The 20,883-nt window shown below is 37.9% G+C and overlaps 1 protein-coding gene across 1 annotated transcript in view; it reads right to left on the bottom strand.

Annotated features, from left to right (window-relative positions):
* The window catches only part of COL19A1 (collagen type XIX alpha 1 chain), a 413,337-nt gene that overhangs the window by 232,706 nt on the left and 159,748 nt on the right, over window positions 1-20,883 (bottom strand). The window contains exon 13 of the mRNA XM_061131525.1: window positions 7,816-7,869. Within this exon, the coding sequence (XP_060987508.1) occupies window positions 7,816-7,869 (54 nt within the window). The remainder of the gene's footprint in view (window positions 1-7,815; window positions 7,870-20,883) is intronic.

Genomic DNA, 20,883 nt, shown 5'->3' with positions numbered 1-20,883 from the left:
TGGGCATGGCATTATGTTGAGTTCTGAGTACATTCTACGATTCACAATCATCATATATATTACATGTTAGAAAAACACTATTTGAAGTATAAACTAACACATTAAAAATTTTCAACACTCCTATCTGACAGACTAACTGTAATTGCAACTTCTGGAGAAGGGACTTATGTGCCGACGTGTCAAGCAAGTACCTGAACTATCGCTGGTTCAATCATCTATGGTCAGGGGCAAGATGCGGTAATAGAGCAACCAGCCACAGGCTGAGGACCATGATAAATGTGCCAGCAGGTGTGCAGGGGGCAGGGCCCGGAGATGCCTAATTCTCTTGAAGACGCTCATGACTTCAGACATGTCGAGTTCAGAAGAGTCAATAAAGGATTCATGCATTTTTCTCAAGTAAGTTACTTAAGTTTCCCTATAAAATAGGTATAAGTAATCATTGTCTTTACAGAAGCAACCTAAATGTCCATCGACAGATGAATGAATGAAGATGTGGCACATCTATATAATGGAAGACTCCTCAGTCATAAAAAAGAATGAAATAAGGCCATGTGCAGCAACATGGATGGACACAGAGACTGTCATACTGAGTGAAGTTCAGTCCAAACCAGAAAGACCACTACCATATGATGTCACTTATCTGTGAAACCTAAAATATGACACAAATAAACCTACCTAGGAAACAGAATCACAGACACAGAGAACACACTGGTGGTGGCCAGTGGAGAGGGGGCTGGAGGAGGGTAGGGTTAGCAGATATAAGCTTTTTATATATAAAATGGATTAAAAAACAAGGTTTTACTATATAGCACAGAGAACTGTATTTCTATGATAAACCATAATGGAAAAGAATATATATACATATACATATATATATATATTTATATATATATGAATGCATATGTGCATATAACTGAATCACTTTGTACAGCAGTAATTAATAGAACATTGTGAATCAACTATACTTCAATAAAAGATAGTATCTGTCTTAAAAAGTTGTTCTGACACTCATATGTTTAAAAATACTTGACACATCTAAGGTACTTGATAAATGTTGCTTGTGCTTTTCAAGCTGAATTCCAAGGGATACTTAATTGTTCTGTCCAGTTGTGTAGCCAGTTTGATGGACATGTGACAACTGTCCTTTCACTCACATAGAATAAAATGCAATTGGGAAGTACTGCACTCATCAAGCCTCTACTTTTGTCACTGGCCACTGAAGTGCATCCACGGAGCTCATGTACCATGTTGTTAAGGTCATGGCATCATAACAGGCTCTATGAAGCAGATCACTAATGTTTTTCTCAAGTGTAATTTTTCTCCTCATGTAACACTAGTGTTGCTATCAATGGCTATTCAGTACTGGAGAAAAAAAGACATAGCACTCACCATAAAGCATACAGAATCTAATTCATCAGACTCTGAATTTAATAATGAATAAGACAGGCATCTATTACCACTGTTCTCTATAAAATTTTTGTACATAAAGATGCTCAAAAGCACAGTAGTGGGCTCTGTATGTTATGAGAGACAGGTACCCTTATCCAAATGCAAGATGAACTTACTTACAAAACAAGAGACAGATTCAGAGAAACACAGACATAGAAAACAAACATGGTTACCAAGGGAGAAGGGGTGGAGGGATGAATTAGAAGTTTGGGATTAAAATATATGAAATAGATAATCAACAAGGGCCTACTGTATAGCATGGGGAACTCCACTCAGTATCTTGTGATAACCTATAATGGAAATGAATCTAAAAAATGATATATATCTGAATCACTGGATACCTAAAACTGACACAGCATTGTAAATCAACCATATTTCAATAAAAATTTTAAATGCACGATGAAAGCTGAAGGACAGTATTGCAACTAGTTATAAAAGCACGTAGACTATGAATTAACTTTCATTGGAAAAGCTACTTACTAACAGTATGTAGCATCTTTAAAGATCATTTGATATAAAGTAATGGTATTTGTTAAAAATATTTACCCATCTATTCATCATTTTCCCCATCCTCTATTGACTGCTTCTTTTTCCCTAGCAATGGCACCAGCTGTCAGCAGCCACTATTGCAGCTTTGTGATTCCAACATTTTTGTATTCAGTATACAGATTGCATTGGTGTAAGGAGATTAACATGACAATTTTAGAAACATCAGATGCTATAATTCTGATGAGTTGTTTGAAAGACAATAATAAAGTTGCAGAGGAAGAGACTAAACTGAATGATTGAAATTCACTTTTCCAAGATTACATAAGTCCACAAAAAATAAATTAAAAGATCTATCTCTATCTATTATAGAAAACATGTTTTCTAACCCAGTTTCTAATACTAGCAAATGTTCATATAGCTCTTCTGTATGCAAGACTCTAACTTAAATGCTTTATGTTTGATGACCCCTTTAATCCTAAAAAAAAAAAAAGACTATGAGTTAAGTGCTCTTAATATTATCATTCCATTGTGCAAATGAAGAAATAGGCACATAGAGAATAAATAATGTGCTAATTAGTACACCAGGTGGGCAGTGGCAGAGCTGGAATGTGAGCCCAAATTGTTGGTTTCAATGATCACATTAACTTTATAAGATCCTCCCTCAAGTGTGTTCTCAGATGCCAATGTTGAATATATCTCATGGTAGGTCACAGTCAAAACCATTTAATTACAAACTGGAATGTGTGAAAAGTCGAGGTCTTATATTTTGAAGGCTAAATTCTAGCAACTCAAAATTTTGACAATTGCAATATGTGTGATATGCATTATTTAAATTATAAGGTAAATATGAGTCCAATACCCCAGTGCCATGAGAATCAATCAAAGTTCTTACACACACACACACACACACACACACACACACACACACACACACACACACACACAGAGTCAAGAATGCATTGAGAAAGATATCAAAGCAATTTTTTTGCCCTAATGATTAAGAGTTGTTACTGCTGAGCATGAAGGATGCTATACATTCTGCTCTTGCAAGACAGTCCCATGAGGCAGAGTACCATCTTGACCAAAATGCAAGAGTGTCCCATTAAGAAAGCTGAACTGCTGCATACTTCCCTTTAAAGGAGGGAAGGATGTAAACTAAAGGAGGTTTACATTTTCCAAAGTGAGCTTGTCCACTATGTATTAAAGCTGGCACAGAAGAAATGATTACCAAAAGGTACATTTATACCAATATATGTTTAATATATAAGAATAAAGACCATAAAAAGACTCTGAATTCATTTCATGGGAATATTAATTTCTTTTAATTTTCTCTGAGGTGTTAAGTAGCTGCAGTGAGCTGGCGTATTGAGGTTATTCAGTCTGTGCTCCAACAGAATATTCCTGAAATTATGATCTCCATCATGGCTTGACTTCAGTACAGACTGAGATAGCTATTATAATGCCTTTCATTCCCTAAGAATGTGCACCTACACTTACTGAAAGGCAGAGTGAACTGTCACAAATGCTGAGTGATTTTGGTTTGTGGAGTCAGTTTATTTTAGCATTGAAAAACAGACAATGAGAAATGCGGTGTGACTTAGTGGGGAAATAGACTTTTTGGTCAAACAAGAGATAGAGACTCACTTCACCATTTTCTGAAAGAAAATTTCTTACTTTCTTAAGCTCTGCTTCTTACTCTAAAAACAGGGATACTCTCACCGCCTGCACTTTCTAGCCCATAATGTTGAGGTAAGGATCGAATTTCAAATTCCCCGTGAAACCAGTTTTTGAAGTATAGCACAATATTTAAAACCACCACCACCATCACCAATGGAATAAATAACAGCATATGATTCTTTACCCCTACTCAACATTCAAAAAACTAAGAACATGGCAACCAGCCCCACCACTTCATGGCAAATAGATGGGGAAATAGCGGAAACAGTGTCAGACTTTATATTTGGGGACTCCAAAATCTCTGTGGATGGTGACTGCAATTATGAAATTAAAAGACACTTGCTACTTGGAAGAAAAGCTATTGCACAGCTAGATAGTGTATTAAATAGCAGAGATACCACTTCACTGACAAAGGTCTGTATAGTCGAAGCTATGTTTTTTGCAGTAGTCATGTATGGATGTGAGAGTTGGACTATAAAGAAAGCTGAGCGCTGAAGAATTGATGCTTTTGAACTGTGGCATTGGAGAAGGCTCTTGAGAGTCCCTTGGATACCAAAGAGATCAAACCAGTCAATCCTAAAGGAAATCAACCCTGAGTATTCACTGGAAAGACTGGTGTTGAAGCTGAAGCTTCAATATTTTGGCCACTTAATGCAAAGGGCCAACACATTGGAAAAGACCCTGATGCTGGGAAAAGTTGAGGGCAGGAGGAGAAGGGGGTGACAGAGAATGAGATGGCTGGATGGCATCACCAACGCCATGGGCATGTTTCAGCAAATTCTGGGAGATAGTGAAGGACAGGGAAGCCTGATGTTTTGCCATGGGATCTCTTTGCCATGGGATAGCAAAAAGCTGGACATGTCTGAGTAGTTGAACAATAGCAAAGTACTTTTATAATAGAAGGGAAAAAGAGAACTATCATTACTTTTTCTTATTCCTCCTTAGTCATGACTCCTGAATACCTTTCGCAAAATTAAGGAAAAGAAAATGATATCAATTACATGTTAATTAAGTAACCAAGTGAGAAAACGTGCTTTGTCATGCTTTATAATGTTCCTAATGAGCTATAAGAGGTAGTGATAGTGCTGAAGGAATAACATGCTTGTGGGTGGGGCTATGTGAAGGACTGTTCCCAGATCATTGTCAGAGAGGAAAGGTCACACTGCCCACGAGGCTGGGAGCGCTCTCAGCAAGACAGTTTTAGATCTGAGCAAGTAGAAAGCAGGCAAATATGTGTGTACAACTGATTAATTCTGAAAAGTCAAATCACCTTACTTTCAGACCCCAAAGGAAAAATTTCCAAATCTCTAAGTTAACGTCAGGCTGCATCCCTTCAAACTTTCTCAGGGTTTTATTTGAGTGTTTGGATAAATTCTTTCTCTATTTCTCTCTAATGCTATCTTAACAAACTTCTAGAAATCTTTGTTTTGCTCCTCTCTCCCAGGGAGTCACCATACATGTAGCTTGGTTACTTTTTGCAACTGGAGTTAATCTCTCTCAACAATCCTACATTTATCAGAAGATAACATCCTTACATAATGAATAGTCAAAACCTTGGGCTACTTTTTATGTTTTTGCCACAATCAAACACCAAATTGCATATATTTAACCTCTGTAATATCACTGTGCATTCTCTTCCACCTGTTTTCCTGGTTTAGGTTCTAATTCCTTGTATTTTAGACTATTATAATAATCTCTTAATTTTTAATATGAAAATTTAGCAAATTACTACTACTTACTCCAAACATTTACTAACACTAGCAATTCCAAGAAATGGTCATAAAGAATATGATAGAAAGAACAGAGACACAGGCAAAAGCTTCAGTCCTGTCCATTTTGTAGAACACACTGCTAAAGCAATCTTCATGGAGACACAGCACGAGCCACATGCCCCCCTTCAGAGGAGTGAGGGCATATCTCCACACACGGAGCACTGTCCATGCCCAACTCCAGCTGGACTTTCAGTGTGTTTTCCCTGCATGCAACTAGAGTTCCAAAACCTGAATGAAGGCTTCAAACTTCATCATACTTTCAAGACGCTAATCCTAATCGATCTTAATGATCTCTTTGTATTAGATGATAGGACATTGCAGTGATGGGGACTTCAAAACCCAACAGGTTCTCAGAAGTGATTTTCTCAACAAGTGACAGAACTGGGAGACACACTGAGCTCTGCTTCCCACCAAAGAACTCTGACCACTACTCCAGGTATCTCCAGCGACAGGGGAGTGGGGAAGTAATAGCTCTATTACCTGTACAGGCCAATGGCCAGTGGCCATTCAGCACCCTACTGTCCTGTAAGGAGGCAGAGAAGATGCAGACTCCCCTAGCTCCAAGACACTGGTTCTAACTCCCTCTCTCTGGTGGAGAAAAATCCTTTCTAAGAAGATAGGAACAAGAAGGATGCCATGTTAAAGGTGCAAATAGGGCTTCTTAGGAAGTACGAGAAGAAAGGCGTGGGGGCCAGAGCCTCAAGCTTGGGTGAGTTAGTAGGGTTAGCTTCTGGGATACTTCTCTTTGGACCCCTCCCCCTCCAGGGGAAGGAAAACTATGATAAATCTAGACAGAGTATTAAAAAGCAGAGACATCACTTTGCTGACCAAGGTCTTTATAGTCAAAGGCATGGTTTTTCCAGGAGTCATGTATGGATGTGTGAGAGTTGTACCATAAAGAAGGCTGAGCACCGAAGAATTGATGCTTTTGAATTCTGGTGCTGGAGAAGACTCTTGAGAGTCCCTTGACAGTAGGAGATTTAACCAGTCAATCTTAAAGGAAATCAACCTTGAATATTCAGTGGAAGGACTGGTGCTGAAGCTGAAGCTCCAATTAGGGCCACCTGATGTGAAGAGTTGACTCACTGGAAAAGACCCTGATGCTGGGAAAGACTGAAGGCTAAAGGAGAAGGGGATGACAGAGGATGAGATGGTTGGATGGCATCACTGACTCACCAGACATGAACTTGAGCGAACTCTGGGAGACAGTGAAGGACAGGGAAGCCCGGCCTGCTGCAGGCCATAGGGTCGCAAAGAGCAGACACGAATTAGGAACCGAACAACAAACCCTCCAGGTCTTCCTTTGTTCACAAGCCCCAGGACTACAGTGTTCAGCCTCCCTTCCCACTGTGCTGCAGACCAGATGGATTTTACAACATCTGGGCATTAGGGAACCCAATCTAGCTTATTCCTTATTCCTCTGACCAAAAAGTAAGTAGTATGACCCTTCAGAACCTTCTTAAAATATTTTTTATGAGGTGAAGAAGGGAAACCATGGGAAAAAAATAATTCTCCTTGTGGATACTTGCCTTAATAAGGAGTATATCTACTGTAAATGGTGAATCTTATGGCCTGAAAGGAGAGTAATCTACATTTAGAGGAAAACCCAGATTTTATCTACCCTCCAAATTCCACCATAAGAACACAAGTAAAGTTCTTGGGGGATAATTGCCTTGGGGGCGGGGGCAGGAGGGAGGACTTGACGTTACTTGGGACAGGAGCCCTGAGCTTGGGGAACAGGTGCAATGGAGGGGGAGTGACACAGATATACAGGGTCCCCTCCCTTTTTCCTTTTCATTCCTGAGATACGACCTCGACAGACCCCTCAGCAGATCGAGACTGGGGGTAAGCCTGGCTCATAACACAGGTCACAGCAGCATATATGTAAAAAGTAAAAAGACCCAGAAAGGAAGAGAGAAGAACTGGAAGCCAGAATATCAAGGCAGAAAGGACCGTGAAGAATGAGTATAATAGGAGGTATATAAAACCAGGGAACCACCTGGTAGTTTCGACAGTAAAAATATTGGGCCTGCTTGGCACTGGCAAGCAGTGTCCTTCAGTCATTCCCGGGAAAGGTCTTCAATCTTCTCTAGCACCAGAAATTGACCAACGATCACACGGTCCTCCCCCCTATTCCCTGGTCTGTTTTATGCTATTTGCCCTCTTTTTGGCAGAAGAGTCACTGTCCTTGTAAAGCTTTTTAAATCAATAAAGTCAGTGGCCTTCAAAACAAGAACAAAAACAAAAAAACTGGGCCTCTACTGAGCCACAGACACACACACAAAACAACTACCTTGATTCTTACTTTGCAGTAATTGAGTAATTGTAGCTAGTTCTTCCAAGCATAGTCAAGTCTCAGTAGCATTAGACAATAACCATATTTCAGTGGCCAAATGTAAACACTATGTTAGAAAAAAGAAAGGCTTACATCTTGTCCATTAACGCCTGACAAACCTGGATCTCCTTTCTCTCCTGGTTCACCCTAGAAAGAAACAATTTATACAGTGAAAAATGTTATATCTGCAGATCTTTACTAAGAGAAAATAAAAGAGTTACATTGCTTGGGTATTTATAACAACATGATTACTTTGCTAATCCCTTGAAAGAAACATTTATTAGAAAACAATTCTGAGTCCTAAAACCAAAAAGAAGTTTAAAGGTTCAAAGAAAAGCTGCATAAAAATTATTAAAGTGTATAAATAGAACAAGGATTCTTTTATTTTTTTCCTACAAGCAACAAAGAATTTTCTGGAGGGCGATTTGGTAATATATAACAAGGGTATTAAATACGTCCATTTCACTGGGACCAGTGATTTCACTGCTGAGAATGAATCCCAAGAAAATAAACAGGGATGAATAGTTTTAGCACTAAGATGTACAGCGCAGTGCTATTCATAGTAGTAAAAACAGAAACAGTCTAAATGTCCAGTAATAGGGAACTGGCTAAATTATAGCATAGAGATATAATGGAATATGCTCCAACCATTACAATCATGTTTATGAATTTTAGTTTATACTATAGGAAAGCTCTCATGATATAAAAAGATACAATTATTTAACAAATTTAGTGAATAAATGTTAATGAATACCTGTTTTTATTACTGTAAATCTACAATGTTCATAATGGCCACTAATAACATTGATGACACATCTCATAGTTGCCTGTATTTTTGCTTGATACTATCTGAAAGGTATATGCTTTTATTGGTATACCCTGCATATCTATGGTGGGCTTTTCAGGTGGCACAGTGGTAAAGAATTCGCCTGCCAGTGCAGCAGATGCAGGAGATGTGGGTTTAATCTCTAGGTTAGAAATATTGCCTGTTGGAGGAAATAGCAACCCACTAGGTTAAAGCATCTGCCTGCAACACGGGAGACCTGGGTTTGATCCCTGGGTCGGGAAGATACCCTGGAGAAGGAAATGGCAACCCACTCCAGTATTCTTGCTTGGAGAATCCCATGGACGGAGGAGCCTGGTAGGCTACATTAGTCCATGGGGTTGCAAAGAGTCGGACACGACTGAGCGACTTCACTTTCCAGTGTTTTTGCCTGGAAAATTCCATGGACAGAGGAGCCTGGCAAGCTACAGTTCATGGGGTCACAGGGAGTCAGACACAACTGAGTGGCTGAGCATGCATAATGCATATCTATGGTAGAATTAAAACAAAAAAAAATTTAAGTCTGTCTACCTAATCATCCACCTATCTACCTGTGTCTAAATCTACCTATGAGTCTCAGAAGAACTAATGAAAGAAAACAAATCAGAAAAATAAAAGTAAATAATCTATGCATTCTATGACTATGGACAATTTTATTTTCTTCAGTATATTCGATGTTTTTCAATTCTTAAAATAAGCATGTATTATGAGTATAATTTGCAAAGTGTTTAAAAATAGGAGAATATGCTGTGTGTAGAAAGAACCCATTCATCCCTAAGTGCATCACACATTCCTCTCTGTGTGTGAAGTAGTAACAGTAGCAGTAGCAGTAATATTAATAGTTATCTCTGCTTTGTGCCACTAGGGTGATTTTTATTCTCTTCTTTATATATTCTTCTGCTCTTTGTTTTTTAAGACAATAAACATTATTATTTTTATCTGCAAGAAAAGAAAAGCAAGCACTTCCTGGGCCAAGATGGTGAAGCAGGAAGACCCTGAACTTACCTGCTTTCCCAGATACACCAGAATCACAACTATTTATAGAACACCTACCAATGAAAACTAACAGAAGGGCTCTTCTACAACTAGAGATATAAAGAGAGAACCATAATGACAGGTAGGGGGAATGGAGAAGGGAGATGATGTACAGTCAAATCTTATACCCGAGGTGGGCAACCCACAAAGGGGAGAATAGTTACAGTTGCAGAAGTTCTCCCAAGAGGCAAGGGATCCAAGCCCTGGGATCCTGCACTGGAAAGATGAGCCCCTAAAATATTTGGCTTTGAAGGCTAGTGGGGATCACTTTCAGGAGACCCACAGGGCTGTGGGAAGTAGAGACTCTGCACTTAAAGGGCACACACAAAGTCTCACATGATCTAGCACCCAGGATGGAAGCAGTAATTTGAAAGGAGCCTGAAGCAGACCCACCTGCTGATCTTGGGGAGTCTCTCAGAGAATAAGGAGGCAGGCAGACCTCACCCTGGGGACACAGACACTGGCAGCAGCCATGACGGGCAGCTCATTCTACCGTGTGGACACTGGTGCTGACAAGTACAGCTCTGGAATCCTTTCTAGCTTATTAGCCCTAGAACCCAGACCTGCACTAACTCGACAACCTGTAGATGCCAGTGCTGGGATGTCTTAGAACAAACAACTAATTGGGTGAGGACAGAGCTCATAAGGAAGCAGACTGCCTTAAGACTCCCTGGATTTTATTGTTGTTGTTGTCAAGGCAAGGATAAGACTTGATTCAGAAAACTGTCTGAAGACGGCAGACTAATGTCGCACAATAACCCTCTGTTGGGGTCTGAATGCCAGGTTCTTTTACAGAACCAAAGAAAGAAGCAGTGAGGAACTAAAGTCAAAAGGCAGAGTAGAGAGGGACAGGTGATGGGGAAAGAAAATAAGACTCCCTGGTCTTAACCTGAGCCCACAGATGCCCCTGGATACATCCCTGCCGACCAGGGGACTGAGGATCCAGTTCACACACTAGTGCGCACACACTGGACCTGGGATGTCCAGGCCGCTGTAGCCAGAGACCTATGGCCTGGGCCTACCATCCAGCCTGCTCTAGATTCAGTGCCAGCCTCCCCTACCAGTAGGCAGGCGCCAGTTACAGGACACCCTGGGATTCAACTCCACTCAACAGATGACCAACATGAGCTTTGAGACACCTTGGGCCATTCAGCCAGCTGTCCTGGGACCTGACACCACTCATCACTAGGCTGAGACAAGCTTCAGAACACCACAGACTCTGCAGCTAGCTATGTCAGGAATCAGGTTCTTCTACTAGTGGTCCCAAAGCAGCTCTGGAACCCCTGGGCTCTGCACCTAGAGACCCCAGGACCTGGCTCTGCTGGCCAGTTCCAAGAGATACAAATCACTATGGGTAAAACAGAAAAGCAACATGAAAGCAGTGTACAGTACAGGGAAATATAGCCATTATTTTGTGATAACTTTGGAGAGAAAATCATCTGCAAAAATACTGAATCACTGGGCTTCCCTGGTGGTTCAGAGGTTAAAGCGTCTGCCTGCAATGTGGGAGACATGGATTTGATCCCTGGGGTGGGAAGATCCCCTGGAGAAAGAAATGGCAATCCACTCCAGTATTCTTGCCTGGAGAATCCCATGGACGGAGGAGCCTGGTGGGCTACAGTCCACGGGGTTGCAAAGAGTCGGACACGGCTGAGCAACTTCACTTTCACTTTTAATGTATTACACCTGAAACTAATAAAATATTGTAAATCAACTACACTTAAATTAACAAAAAGGAAAGCTGGAGTAGCAATAATTTTTCATACACAATAGATTTTAAAACTGTAAACAAGAGACAAAGAAGATCATTACTTAATGACCAAGGACTCAATCTAAAAAGATATAACAATTGTAAATATATATTAACTCAACACAGTAACGCTTCTATACATAAAACAGGTGTTAACAGACAATGAAGAATTGTAACCAACACAATAATAGTAGGAGGACATTACCATCCCACATACATCAATGGGCAGATCATTCACACAGAACATCAATGAGGCCTTAAGTGACATATTAGATCAGATGAGTTAAATATATCAACACTTCAGATAAAAACAAAGGTTGCTTCCATGTCCTGGCTATTATAAACAGTGCTGCGATGAACATTGGGGTGCACGTGTCTCTTTCAGATCTGGTTTCCTCAGTATGTATGCCCAGAAGTGGGATTGCTGGGTCATATGGCAGTTCTATTTCCAGTTTTTTAAGAAATCTCCACACTGTTTTCCATAGCGGCTGTACTAGTTTGCATTCCCACCAACAGTGTAAGAGGGTTCCCTTTTCTCCACACCCTCTCCAGCATTTATTGCTTGTAGACTTTTGGATAGCAGCCATCCTGACTGGCGTGTAATGGTACCTCATTGTGGTTTTGATTTGCATTTCTCTAATAATGAGTGATGTTGAGCATCTTTTCATGTGTTTGTTAGCCATCTGTATGTCTTCTTTGGAGAAATGTCTGTTTAGTTCTTTGGCCCATTTTTTGATTGGGTCATTTATTTTTCTGGAATTGAGCTGCAGGAGTTGCTTGTATATTTTTGAGATTAATCCTTTGTCTGTTTCTTCATTTGCTATTATTTTCTCCCAATCTGAGGGCTGTCTTTTCACCTTACTTATAGTTTCCTTTGTAGTGCAAAAGCTTTTAAGTTTCATTAGGTCCCATTTGTTTAGTTTTGCTTTTATTTCCAATATTCTGGGAGGTGGGTCATAGAGGATCTTGCTGTGGTTTATGTCGGAGAGTGTTTTGCCTATGTTCTCCTCTAGGAGTTTTATAGTTTCCTAGATGCCCATCAGCAGATGAATGGATAAGGAAGCTGTGGTATATATACACCATGGAATATTACTCAGCCATTAAAAAGAATTCATTTGAACCAGTCCTAATGAGATGGATGAAGCTGGAGCCCCTTCTACAGAGTGAAGTAAGCCAGAAAGATAAAGAACATTACAGCATACTATCACATATATATGGAATTTAGAAAGATGGTAACGATAACCCTATATGCAAAACAGAAAAAGAGACACAGAAATACAGAAGAGACTTTTGAACTCTGTGGGAGAATGTGAGGGTGGGATATTTCAAAAGAACAGCATGTATACTATCTATGGTGAAACAGATCACCAGCCCAGGTGGGATGCATGAGACAAGTGCTCCAGCCTGGTGCACTGGGAGGACTCGGGGGAATCGGGTGGAGAGGGAGGTGGGAGCGGGGATCGGGATGGGGAATACGTGTAAATCCATGGCTGATTCATATCAATGTATGACAAAACCCACTGAAATGTTGTGAAGTGATTGGCCTCCAACTAATAAAAAAAAAAAAAAGATTAAAAAAAAAAAAAAAACAAAGGAATGTACATTATTTTCAAGTGCACATGGAACATTCTCCAGGATAAATCACATTCTAGGCCACAAAACAAGTCTCAATTTTAAGAAGGCTGAAATTATATCAGTCATCTTTTCTGACCAGAATAGTCTAAGATTAGCAATCAACTGCAAGAAAAAAATTCAAAAAATCCCCACAAACACACAGAGGCTAAACAATATGCTACTAAACAACCAATGAATCCCTGAGTAAATCTGAGAATAAATCAAAAATTAAATGGAAAAAAATGAAAACACAGTAATTCAAAAACCTATGGGATGAAGCAAAAGCAGTTCTAAGAGTGAAGCTTATAGTGATATGCAAGACTACTTCAGGAAACCAGAAAAATCTCAAATAACCAATCTAACCTTATATCTAAAGGAACTGAAAAAAGAAAAGTGACCAGAATCCAAAATTACTAGAAAAAAAACCCATAAAGATCAGAGAAGAAATAAATGAAATAGACAAACAATATAAAATAATAGAAAATATCAATGAAATCACAGCTGGTTCTTTGAAAAGATAAATAAAATTGATAAACCTTTGGCCATACTCATCACAAAAAAAGGGAAGGGGAGTCTAAATCAATAAAATCAGAAATGGAAAAGGAGAGGTTACAACCAATACCACTGAAATACAAAGGACAATAAAAGATCACTCTGAACAACTATATGCCAATAAGATGGAAATGCTAGAAGAAATGGACAAATTCTGAGAAATGTATAATCTCTCAACCAGGAAGAAATACTAAATATGAACAGACTAATTACCAGTAACAAAACTGAATCAGTAACAAAACAAAACTCAAGTCAAGGACCAAATAGCTTCACAGGTGAATTCTACCAACGATTTTGAGAAGAGTTAATATCTATCCTTTTCAAATTATTCTAAAAAATTTAGAGGAAGGAAAACTCCCAAACTCATTTCACAAATCTAGCATCACTAGACAAAAATATCACAAAAAAGAAAAAACTATATACTAATATCACTGATGCTAAAATCATTAATAAAATAGCAAACTGCATCCAAAAATAGATCAAAAGGATCATATATCATGATCAAGTGGAATTTACCCCAGGCACACAAGAATATTTCAATATTTGCAAGTCAGTACGATACACCACAATAACAAAGTGAAAAATAGAAGTCATATAATCATCTCAATAGATACAGAAAAGATTTTTCAAAATTCAACACCCATTTATGACAAAAACTCTCCACAAAGTGGGTAGTGAGGGAACATACTTCAACATAATGAAAGCCATATAAAATAGGCCCATAGCTCACATCATAATCAAGAGGGAAAAGCTGAAAACATTTTCTCCAAGATCAGAAACATGCCAAGGATGTCTTTTATCAGCACTTAAAGTCAAATAGTATTAGAAGTCCTACCCATAGCAATCAGACAGAAAAATAAATAAAATCATCCAAATTAGAAAGGGAGAAGTTAAACTGTCACTTTTGCACATGATATGATACACAGAAAACCCTAAAGACACAGCCAAAAATCTACTAGAGCTCATCAATGAATTCAGTAAAATTGAAGGATACAAAATTAATATACAGAAATCTGCTGCATTTCTATACACTAATACCTATGACAAGAAGACCAAATTTTCCAGACTAGAAGATCTAACCCTCAAATTTATATAGAATCTGAAATGACCCCAAATTGCCAAAGAAATCTTGAAAAAAAAAAACAAAGCTATAGGTACCACATTCCCTGACTTCAGACTATTCTATAAATCTACAATAATCAAAACAGCATGGCACTGGCACAAAAGACAGACATAGGGAGAAATGAAACAGGAAAGAAAGCCCAAAAATAAAGCCATAAACCTATGCTCAATTAATCTCTGACAAAGGAGGCAGGAATATATAATGGAGAAAAGACAGTCTCTTCAGTAAGTGGTGCTCAGTAAACTGGATATGTAAAAGGATAAAGTTAGGACATTTTCTCATATTATATAAACTCAAAATACTATACACAGAAAACCCTAAAGACATCATCAAAAATCTACTAGAGCTCATCAATAAATTCAATAAAAGTGCAGGATACAAAATTAATATACAGAAATCTGCTTCATTTCTATACACTAATGAACTATCAGGAAAATGGGTTTAAAGCCTAAATGTAAGTCTGGAAACCATGAAATTCTAGAAGAAAACATAGAACACTGACATAAATAGTAGCAAAGTTTGCACGGATCTGTCTCCTAAGGCAAAGGAAACAAAAGCAGAAAGTGAACTAACTGGAACTAATTAAACATAAAAACTTTTGCACAGCAACAAAAGCAAAAAGATGGCTTAATGAATGGGGAAAATGATATGACCGATAATGGGTTAATATCCAAAATACATAACCAGTTCATATAACTCAACAGCAAAAAAAAAACCCAAAAAACAAAATGAGCAATTCAGTTAAAAATGGACAGAAGAGTGAACATTTTTCCAAAGAAGACAAACAGATATACATCAGTCAAGAAAAAAAAAAAATGCTTAATACTGTAATCTTCAGAAAAATGACAGTCAAAAATACAATAAGATATCACCTCACACCTGTGAGAATAGTTATCATCTAGCAGACCCCAAATGATAAATGTTGGCAAGGATTTGTAGAAAAAAGAGCTGTTTTACATTGTTGGGGAGAATGCAAATTTGTGTAGTCACTGTGAAAAACAGTATAGAGGTTGTTAAAAAAAAACTAAAAATAAAACTACCATATGACCCAGAAATTCCACTGCTGGGCATCTATCCAAAGAAAACAAGAACACTAATTTGAGAATGTATCATGCACCCCAATGTTCACATTATTATTTACAATGGCCAAGATATGGAAATAATCTAAGTGTCCATGAACAGACAAATAGATAAAGAGGATGTGGTGCACACACACACAGACACACAGACCACACACACAATGGAATACTACTCAGCCATAAAACGAATGACATTCTGCTACGTGCAACAATATGTAGAGATCTTGAGGGCACTATGCTTAATGAAATAAGTTAGACAAAAGACAAATACTCTGTGTTGTCACTTACATGTGGATTCTAAAACATAAATTGAATGAATATAAAAAAATAGAAACAGATTCATAAAGATAGAAAGCAAACTAATGGTTATCAGTGGAGCGGGGAAAGGGCGAGATAGAGATATGAGATTAAGAGGTACAAACTACCTCTTAGAATAGAATAAATAAATTACAAGAATATACTATACAGAAAGGAATACATAGCCATTATTTTGTAGTAACCTTAAATGGAGTATACTCTAAAAAAATACTGAATCACTATGTTGTACACCTGAAACTAATGTAATACTAAAAATCAATTCTACTTCAATTAAAAAAGCAAGCACTTGATTTTAAGATATAATATTTTAAATATTCAACAAGTAGAAATACACAGGTGCAGTCCCAATTAAGCGGCGATAACAAACAGCACCCCAAAATGTGCCACTTGGGAATGTGGACTCTTTTATGCTAAAGGCAATTAAGACACCATAACTCTCAGGAACATCTTTGTTCTCTCCCTTAATTGCCTAAAAGAATTTAATAGGGGGCTTGGCCCAGAAACGGAGCTCCTACCAGAGCTCACCTTTTATCCAAAGACTTAACTGCATGGCAGGCAAACATCTGATTACCACACACATGCCCTTCTCATCCTGTGAGTTGTCTTCTCTCTGAAGCCTGGCCCATCACACTCCTTAGCTCTCAGGACAGATAAACCTCAGCTAAACTTTAGGTGTCATATTTTTATAGGGCTCTTGTACTAAAACTTTTTCTCCTCTTAATTTGTCTTTTGTTGATTTAATTATTAGACCAAAGACCAAGAAGTGAAGAAGGGAAAAATGTTTGACCACTGAACAATCATCTAAGACTATGTATGATTACCATATTGAAAATGCAATAAATGAAACATAAAATAATTTGGTTATACTTGGAATATAAGAAATACATATTATATATAAGGTAAACAAAAGGCCACACAGACACAGTCAGTGAAATAGGGTTAAGTTAGAATGAAACTGAAGATGTTGAACTGGAAATGGAGGGTAAAGAGATGCCTATAGAGTGGTTTCTCCAGGATGGCAGCCACTGGCCACACATGGCTATTTAATAAAATTTAAAATTCAGTTTTTCAGTTACCCTAGCCACATTTCAAGCGCTCAGTAGTGCTGACTATATTGGACTGTGCAGGTTAAAATACTTACATCACCATAGAAAATTCCACTGGACTATGCTAATCCAGAGAGTGGCATATATGACAGAAAATAAAATGGGAATTAAGAGCTTCAGAAATACCCAGAAGAAAATATTTAGTAAGAGGATCCAAAACAACACATGTCTACATATTGATATAAAATGTGTTCAGTATAAGTTAATACAGTGAAATTTTTGACACTAGAAGACAAATATAATTCCATAGATATAATCATCAACTTACAGATGCAACTAAAAAATAAATACAGTCTTTATTCAAAATTAAAGACTCTGATAGAAAACATAAGCAATTCTATATACTAAAGAGATAAGTGTCTATGAGAAAACCTTCAACTTGACAGTAGTAAAAGTTAAATAACAGTAATAATATGAACAATAATATAGAGAACAGAGTTGATATTCTGATGGGGTTTACATTGCATGGGAAGAGGACAAGAGATATGCCAGGCAGCTAAAGAAGAAATGTGCCACTTCAGATTGACATGACATGACATTGAAGTCGCTCAGTCATGTCCGACTCTTTGCGACCCCATGGACTATAGCCTACCAGGCTCCTCCATCCATGGAATTTTCCAGGCAAGAGTACTGGAGTGGGTTGCCAGTTCCTTTTCCAGGAGATCTTCCTGACCCAGGCATCGAACCTGGGTCTCCCGCATTGTAGGCAGACGCTTTACCATCTGAGCCACCAGGGAAGTCCTTCAGATTAATCAGTGGCAAAAATTGGCAATGAATTTTTAAAGTATTATTTTTAATGTAAAAACTAAGTATATAGTTATACTTAGGGGGCCACTGTGATCAAGTAAGGTTCATAAAAAAGTCATTTACTTGACTATTATCATTGCTACCAACGTTTCTATAATGTTTACTATGGACCAAGCACTGCTTTAAGCATCCTGCAATTCCATGACAATCTAGAGTACAGATACAATTGCTACCCTCATTTTACAGAAAGGAACTGAAAACAGAGAGGTTAAGTAACTTGCCCAAGGTCACACAACTTAAAAGGGGTAGGATCCCAATTCAGCCCAGGCCCCACAGCCTGTGCTCTAAAACTAATAAACCCATTCATTTTCAAACAGACCAGGGAAAACTGAAATCTGGGTTTCTGCAAAGCAGGAGGCAAAGTCTCTGACAGTGCCTCCCACAGGCACCAGCCAGCTAACATCACTACTGAGCTTGGAACTGGCAAAGGTCTCTCTCCTCTCCTCCCTCTTACCAAGTTCTCTTAATCTCGGCATTATTGACAATTCTTCCTCGTGGGGGCTGTCCTGTACGTTACAGGATGTTTAGCATCATCCTGGCCTCCTTTCACTAGAAGCCAGTAGCCAGTCTCTTCTACACCCTCTCTGTCCTCAGTCTTGACAAAAAAATGTCTCCAGATATTGCCAAATTTCACACGGACGGTGAAACTGTTTCCACCTGAGAGCTACTGATATGTGTTATGAATATATATGTATATATAAAACAGATTCATGATATGAAATGTTACAGTAGACTGAAACAATATGCTATAATAACACCATGGACTTGATTAGGAGTAACTGTGCAAACTTGCATTAAAGTTAATTCTGGATGGGTCAGAGAGCCCACTTAAAACAAAAATATTAAAGGAGCAGAGGGAAATATAAGTGAGCTCATGGTGAGTAAGGTGTCTAGGTGTAGAGACAAAAGAAGACATTCATAAGAAAAAATAACGTATTTTACAAAATACTAATTACAACCTTGTAAGGCAAAAATATAAACTAAAGGGTAAATGACAAAATGGGAAAAATGGAAAAAGCCTCATATGATGGCTTAAAGTTTAACATCATTAGTACACAGAGGTTTTATAATTCATAAGAAAAACAATGATATACCAACTGGAAGGTGAGCAAAGGACACATCAGGCAACTACCCACAAGGAATACAGAAGAAATGCTAAATGACAGTTGTGAATATTTTAACAGGTACTAATTCAACAGGTTACATATTGGGACTAAGTGAGCTCTAAAGCTTCTTTATTGCAAATTCTATCATTCTTTGAAAGCAGTGGGAGTTCTACATCCAGACAGAAAAAAAAAAAGATATTCAAGAATTGCATACTTAATAAATCCCAAACAAAAGAAAGTTGACAATAGTAACCAGCTGTTCCTTTTTTCCTCCATTGAGAAGAAAATGAGTGAAAACAAAACTGTGGCTTTAATAAGCTAGAATTAAAGAAAACTTATTTGACACCAGAGGTTGTTAGACTGCAGTTCCATTTATATTTTTTCTCAGTGTTTAGATAAGTTCAAAAGCAGAAAAGATTCAAGAACAAAACCAACTGAACATCTCGGGAGATTTCTTTGAAAATACAATAAATCATTCTAATCTGACAAAACTTAAATATGATCCCAACCAAAGGAAAGAAGATAAATGAAAATTAGATTACATTAAAATTTTTCCAATACCCATTCTTTGATGAAAGTATTTTCAAAACTATACCAAAATTTATGAAATAATACCTTTTGCAGCAACATGGATGGACCTAGAGATTATCATAATAAGTGAATTAAGTCAAAGACAAGTATCATATATCACCTACATGTGGAATCTTTAAAAATGATGCAAATGAACTTATGTACAAAACAGAAATAGACTCACTATTCTAGAAAATAAACTTATGGTTACCAGAGAGGAAAGAACAGCGAGGGATAAATTAGGAGTTTGGGATTAACATGTACAAACTCACTACATATAAAGAGACAAACAACAAGGACCTACTGTATAGAACATAAAACTATATTCAATACCTTGTAAAAATTTGGAAAAGACTCTGAAAAAGGATATATATATATATAAATATATACATATGTATATATAATATTCTTTTTGCCAACCCAATATATATATATATATATATATCATATATATATATATAAAACCAAATGAAATTTGATTGGCCAAAGATTTCATTTGGTTTTTCCATAAGATGCAATGCCGAAGTATGTTCAAACTGCGGCACAACCTCACTCATCTCACACGCTAGCAAAGTAATGCTCAAAATTCTCCAAGCCAGGCTTCAACAATACGTGAACTATGAACTTGCAGAGGTTCAAGCTGGATTTAGAATAGGCAGAGGAACCAGAGATCAAATTTCCAACATCCATTGGATCATCAAAAAAGCAACAGAATTCCAGAAAAAAAACATCTACTTCTGCTTTATTGATTACACCAAATCCTTTGACTGTGTATATCAAAACAAACTGTGGAAAATTCTTCAAGAGGTGGGAATACCAGACCACCTTACATGTCTCCTGAGAAATCTGTATGCATGTCGAGAAGCAACAGCTAGAACCAGACATGGAACAACGGACTGGTTCCAAATTCGGAAAGGAGTACGCCAAGGCTGTATACTGTCACCCTGCTTATTTAACTTGCATGCAGAGCACATCATACAAATTCTGGGCTGGATGAAGTACAAGCTGTAATAAAGATTGCTGGGAGAAATATCAATAACCTCAGATTAGTAGATGACACCACCCTTATGGCAGAAAGTGAAGAGGAACTAAAGAGCCTCTTGATGAAAGTGAAAGAGGAGAGTGAAAAAGCTGGCTTAAAACTCGACAGTCAAAAACCTAAGATCATGGCACTTCATTGCAAATAGATAGGGAAACAATGGAAACAGTGACAGACTTTGTTTTCTTAGGCTCCAAAATCACTGCAGCCATGAAATTAAAAGATACTTCCTCCTTGGA

Source organism: Dama dama, chromosome 28, assembly GCF_033118175.1.
Source record: "Dama dama isolate Ldn47 chromosome 28, ASM3311817v1, whole genome shotgun sequence".
In the NCBI taxonomy this organism is placed as follows: domain Eukaryota; kingdom Metazoa; phylum Chordata; class Mammalia; order Artiodactyla; family Cervidae; genus Dama; species Dama dama.
The sequence above is the reverse complement of the archived record's forward strand: the minus strand, read 5'-3'. Positions and strand labels throughout refer to the sequence as shown.